General features: G+C 34.9%; 1 protein-coding gene across 1 annotated transcript; it reads left to right on the top strand.

The window, feature by feature from the left end:
• Positions 1 to 364: 364 nt before the first annotated feature.
• Positions 365 to 1775, top strand: LOC131349153 (piggyBac transposable element-derived protein 3-like). The gene is made up of 2 exons (XM_058384568.1): positions 365 to 540; positions 689 to 1775. The coding sequence occupies exons 1-2, from the start codon at positions 365 to 367 to the stop codon at positions 1773 to 1775; spliced, it is 1263 nt and encodes a 420-aa protein (XP_058240551.1).
• The last annotated feature ends 4610 nt before the right edge of the window (positions 1776 to 6385 follow it).

Raw genomic sequence — 6385 nt, 5'->3', positions numbered from 1 at the left:
AGATTAGATTATGAGTATCATGTCTCTTTTTGCAAAGATATTAGGATTTGAAAATAAAAAATACAAAACAAAATGTGCCACGTTTCACACACAGAGTATGGTTAATTTACATTGCCAGTTTATCAGTGACTCACCATTGTAGTGTGGCAGGAGGGGCAACTGCCCCTATGGTTAATTGTTTGGTGTTTTAGCCAATTAGCGGCGTTCGGTAGCATATAAAAAAAAACATAAGCATGCATGCCACCTGGGATACGTCATTTGTACTAGATGTTGCGTCGTTGACACGCTGTTGTCGCAGGAACCGTTTGTGGAATTTTACACTATTATAGAAGGCAGAACCAAGGCAGAGAGAATTTTGGATCGAATGGTTGAGGGAGATTCAGATCTGGAACTGTCAGATGAGGAAAATGCTGAGGATGAGGTTGCTCCTGCTGAAGAAGAGATAGAAAGCTCAGAAGAAGAGGCAGGAGGCTCATCAGATGAGCTGACAGACACAGATGAACAGGAAAACCGTCGTCCTCTGTGGGCCAAGACCAGCATGTATGATAGATAGATAGAATAAGATAAGATAAGATAAGATAAGATAAGATAAGATAAGATAAGATAAGATAAGATAAGATAAGATAAGATAAGACACAGTGTTCATTACCTCAATGATTGTTTGTGGGTTTTTTCCTCCCCATCATAGATTCAAACCTGTGCTGCCCAGGCCTCCTGACTGTCAAGAGGACCCCACCATTCGTAGAAACTGGAGTCCTATTCAGTACTTTTCACAGTACATTGACAACAAAGTCTTTGAAGACTTGGCAACATTTACAAATCAGAGAGAGCTACAGACAAAGGGTATCTCGTTCAACACCACCGCTGAAGAAATGAGGATCTTCTTTGGGATTTCGATCCACATGGCCTGCCTTGGCTTTCCCAGAATCAAAATGTTTTGGGCCAGCAAAACCAAAGTGCCAATAATAAGCCAGAAAATGACAAGGAACAGGTTGTTCAAGTTAAGAAACTCACTGAAAATTGTCAATGACCTGGATGTAACAGAGGAAACAAAGAAGAAAGACATTCTTTGGAGAGTCAGGCCACTTCTGGACAGAGTAAGGCGAGGCTGCCTTGGCCTCCGGAAACCAGGAAGAATCTGCATTGATGAGCAGATGATCCCTTTTACGGGCCGCTGTCCCATCAGGCAGTTTGTTCCAGGCAAGCCATACCCTACTGGTTTAAAGGTTTTTGTACTTGCTTCTCCAGATGGTCTGATGCTGGACTTTGAAGTTTATCAAGGGAAGGATACATTTTCTGATCGAAGGATGGGAATTGGGGCAGCAGCAGTCCTACGCATGGTTGAAACTATTCGCAAAGGAAGTCACCTGTACTTCGACCGCTACTTCACATCAGTTAACCTCATGGATAAATTGCTGGCCAACGGCCTTCCAGCAACTGGAACCATAACAAAAAACCGTCTCCCAAAGACGTGCCGGTTGCCTGATGACAAACAACTGAAAAGAGAAGGGAGGGGAGCGTCAGTGATGGTAGTCAGGAGAAGTCCTGAGTTGGCCATCACAAAATGGTATGACAACAAGCCTGTGCTGATGGTTTCTACTGCACATGGAAAAGATCCTGAAGATGTCTGCACCAGATGGTCGAATAAAGACAAAGTCCAGGTCCAAGTGAGAAGACCCGCAGTCATTAGAGAGTACAATGTCAACATGGGTGGTGTGGACCTCTGTGACCGCATGCTGAGCTTCTATCTCATGGCAAGCAGAACCAAGAAATGAACTATGTGTGTGATTACTCATTTCTTTGATGTTGCCATCACAAATTCCTGGATCCAGTACAAGTCTGACAGCATAGCGCTTAAACGATCAGCAAAAAACACTGAACAGTTCTTGGACTTCAAACTGCATTTGGCAAATGAGCTGATGAACCTATGAACCTGATAGGTGATGAGCTACCTAGAACCTGAGGACACTGACAAAAGAGTAGATGACAGTGAGGAGAGCGAAGAAGAGTATGAGCCACCCTTTAAAAAGAGGATTCCACAACCAGAAGCATCGTTAAGAAAATGACACATGCCAGAGATGGTAGACTGCAACCATGCAGAGAGGTGCCGAAACCAAGGTTGCATGGGCAAAACATATATGAGATGCATCAGTTGCAAGATGTTCCTCTGCATAACAAAGAAGAGAAACTGTTTCCTGGAGTACCATCGCTAAGAATTAAAGAAGAAAGAGGAAGAGTAGGAGGAAAACAATAAAGAGGAGGAGGAGCTAACAGATTCGAACTTGAGCTACCCAGGCCCTCCTGACTGTTGAGAGTTTAATTTATGTTCAGTTTAATTTAAAAAGTTTTATTAGAAAATGGATTGGCTTTCTTCTTTTCTTTCAGCCTATTTTGATTCCAAAGTTTCGCTGTTATTGTTGCTGTTATTTTTTACAGTAAAATCGTCCTGTTGTGTACTACAGTGGACAGGCTGTAAAATCAGAAATAAAAATATTTTTAAAAAATTCTAAATTGTGAGTTGTTCTTTTAGCTCCAAAGAGGCAGGAAATCACAAAAAAAGTTGAATTGAAAGATACTTTTTTTCCTTGATAAGGTAGATTATATGGTAATATGCACACACGTTTAGGAGTAAACTGATCATGCAGAACACGTTTGTTATACTTTACCATTTCAATCATGCTCTTGTTGGCATCATATTCGGGTAAGGAACACACCAATCATCTGCATTCCCTAAAAACAATGGTTTTCATAAGGTTTTAAACAGTAGTAGCTTCACTTATTCTGTATGAGTAGACTACAAATATTTTAGTTATGAGTGAGAAAGCAAATACATTTAACAAAGTATTCATACACACATATTCACATATTCACATATTCACATATTCATACACACATATTCACATATTCACATATTCACATATTCACATATTCATACACACATATTCACATATTCATACACACATATTCACATATTCACATATTCACATATTCATACACACATATTCACATATTCACATATTCACATATTCACATATTCATACACACATATTCACATATTCACATATTCATACACACATATTCACATATTCACATATTCACATATTCATACACACATATTCACATATTCATACACACATATTCACATATTCATACACACATATTCACATATTCATACACACATATTCACATATTCACATATTCATACACACATATTCACATATTCATACACACATATTCACATATTCATACACACATATTCACATATTCATACACACATATTCACATATTCACATATTCATACACACATATTCACATATTCACATATTCATACACACATATTCACATATTCACATATTCATACACACATATTCACATATTCATACACACATATTCACATATTCACATATTCATACACACATATTCACATATTCACATATTCATACACACATATTCACATATTCACATATTCATACACACATATTCACATATTCACATATTCATACACACATATTCACATATTCACATATTCATACACACATATTCACATATTCACATATTCACATATTCATACACACATATTCACATATTCACATATTCACATATTCATACACACATATTCACATATTCACATATTCATACACACATATTCACATATTCACATATTCACATATTCATACACACATATTCACATATTCACATATTCACATATTCATACACACATATTCACATATTCACATATTCACATATTCATACACACATATTCACATATTCACATATTCATACACACATATTCACATATTCACATATTCATACACACATATTCACATATTCACATATTCACATATTCATACACACATATTCACATATTCACATATTCATACACACATATTCACATATTCATACACACATATTCACATATTCATACACACATATTCACATATTCATACACTCATACCTAGATACAATATACACAGATATTCCAACTACAAGAAACATCTGACGTCTGTGATTGCCAACAAGGGTTTTACCACCAAGTATTAAGTCATGTTTTGCAAAGCGGTCAAATACTTGGGTGATTCTCACGAAACCACTGAAACACCACGGCACTAATGATTTTGAATATAAAATGTGTAATTTAGTGATATAAAAAAGCGTCAGAATAAAGACAGTACTGTTCTCCACCTTGCACAATGTGGGATTTCAACATAAGAATGAATTATTTTTCTATTTTACTGCATTTTCTGCTTAAATTCTCATTACCACAACGCTTCTGGCTGTGTCTGAATGTGTTATGTTTTAATTTAAACAAATTAACATAAAAAAAATTTGAAAAAAAATAAATGGATGTTTTACTAGATTATTCTAGATGACAGAAAAATTATTTACTAAATATTCATGTATAATAATAATGAAAAAAAGTAGGAAAATGATGTGTCCATGCCTGATGTTCTCATCCTCCGCAACACTTTTTGACGACTGTTTAAACACAAATGCAAATAAAGTTTGATTATGAGTGATGGAGCACATGGGACAGTTACCATGGTGACCAGGTAATAATGTTAACACCACTTTTTGATTATCATTACCCAAACAGGAAGTTTTCTACATTTCAAAAATTTTTAGAGTTACAATTTTTTGTTGAAAATGTACTTTATTGAGGTGTAATTGTATGCACTGAGAAAAAATTTGTAAAGCCATCACCTCATCCTCCGCAACACCATTGTCATACACCATAACCGTTAAAGGCCAGTTGTTTTAAAGAGAACTTATATAACAGGAATGAGAATTTAAGCATATTGTGTATGACTTTTAAATGTCTCTTATGAATTTAATAGTAATTTCAAATTTCCTAAATGTTGATATTTTGCTTTATGACTTGTTTCATTGTAGACAGTCAGCAAGTGAGAAAAAAAAGCTTTAGCAAAGGCCAGGGTGACGAAGTTCAGGGAAAAATTCTACAGAAACCCAGAACTGCTGGAGGAGTACAGAAGGAAGGAAAGAGAGAGGTTAGGTTTGGAGATTTTACAGCAGGGGTAATTAGCAAAAAACACCCTACACACAGAGTAAGCATCAAGTCTATGTTATATGATGATGTATACATAAAATGTTTTCCCCCATGTTATGAGACTAATTTAATGTAATGCTTTCTTTCTGCTTCCAGGAATCAAAAACGAAAACAAACTGGTAAAATAAAGAAAACTGACTAAGAAGAGCTGACTAAGAAGCAACATGAAAAGAAAAAAAAACAGGGGTCGGTTATTTTTTAGTGCCGTGGTAAAGTGGTTCATGTTTTTAGGTAAAGGTTGAAATGTTGTCCTGTTTATTCCTGCTTTAATGTTTTTCTTATTTTTTTTTTTTTTTTTGGTTTTTGTATTTTTGAAGCACTACACAATAAAACTGTTTTGAACTTGAACACATGATTGTGTAAATATTATCTGTTTCTTTCTGCATTATAGTAAACAAGTCTCAGTATAAATCTCAGACTAGTATACTTATTATCATTACTGAAATAATTAACCTCGTTACCGAAACCTATATATCAATTCCGAAACTCATGTTTATTAGATGTTAATTTAATTAATAGAAATATAGTACTTTGATTTTAAATGCATGTGCAGAATCTTAAAATGATGTTCTTTCAAAATGATGTCATTTTGAAAAAATCTCAGGTTTCTTCGAAATATTAAAAAAAATGGTTGTAAATTGTGGACGGTGTTGCGGTAATGAGAGAAATCAGTCAAAATTTAAAAAACTGTTAAATTAAAAATAAATATTATTTCAGAACTTCAAGTAACTGTGCATAACTATTAATAATCCATTTTTAAAACTGTGAAAATGTATTTGCTTTTCTGATAGTGTTGATGTTTTCAGACTGTTGCAGTAATGAGATTTTTTAGGACTTATTTTGGAAATTATGTTCAAAAAAGGTGTTAAATGGTAAGTAAAAGTTTTTAAATTAATGTTCACAAATACTCCAGACTTTGTTGCTAATGTCTGAAAAAAAAAGTTAATTTAACTTTATGTTTGAAATTTTTAAAACCAAGATTTTGTGAGAATCACCCACTTATTTCACTCAGTAAAATGCAAATCAATGTATAACTTTTTTGAAATTAGTTGTTATTCTGTCTCACACTGTTCAGATAAACCTACCATCAAAATTACAGACTGATCATTTCTTTGTCAGTGGGCAAACGTACAAAATCAGCAGATCCCATTTTGTAGGAAGGATCACTACTTTTGTAAACTCCCAGTTGGTCATCCTGAGAAAGGGGTGTCAGTGCTGATTTACATGCATATAGTGAAATCCTCTGCCTAGGTGTCAGTGGGATAAGGGGATGGGAACAAAAAAATGAATAGATTCATACAGAGGCGGACAGTAGTGAAG

The sequence above is a fragment of the Hemibagrus wyckioides genome, linkage group LG29, assembly GCF_019097595.1.
Source record: "Hemibagrus wyckioides isolate EC202008001 linkage group LG29, SWU_Hwy_1.0, whole genome shotgun sequence".
NCBI lineage: Eukaryota > Metazoa > Chordata > Actinopteri > Siluriformes > Bagridae > Hemibagrus > Hemibagrus wyckioides.
The sequence above is the reverse complement of the archived record's forward strand: the minus strand, read 5'-3'. Positions and strand labels throughout refer to the sequence as shown.

Coding starts and splice junctions, on each gene's coding strand:
- LOC131349153 (XM_058384568.1), top strand. CDS start 365: ATGGTTGAGGGAGATTCAGATCTGGAACTGTCAGATGAGGAAAATGCT. Junction 541..688: donor CTGTGGGCCAAGACCAGCAT/GTATGATAGATA, acceptor TCCCCATCATAG/ATTCAAACCTGTGCTGCCCA.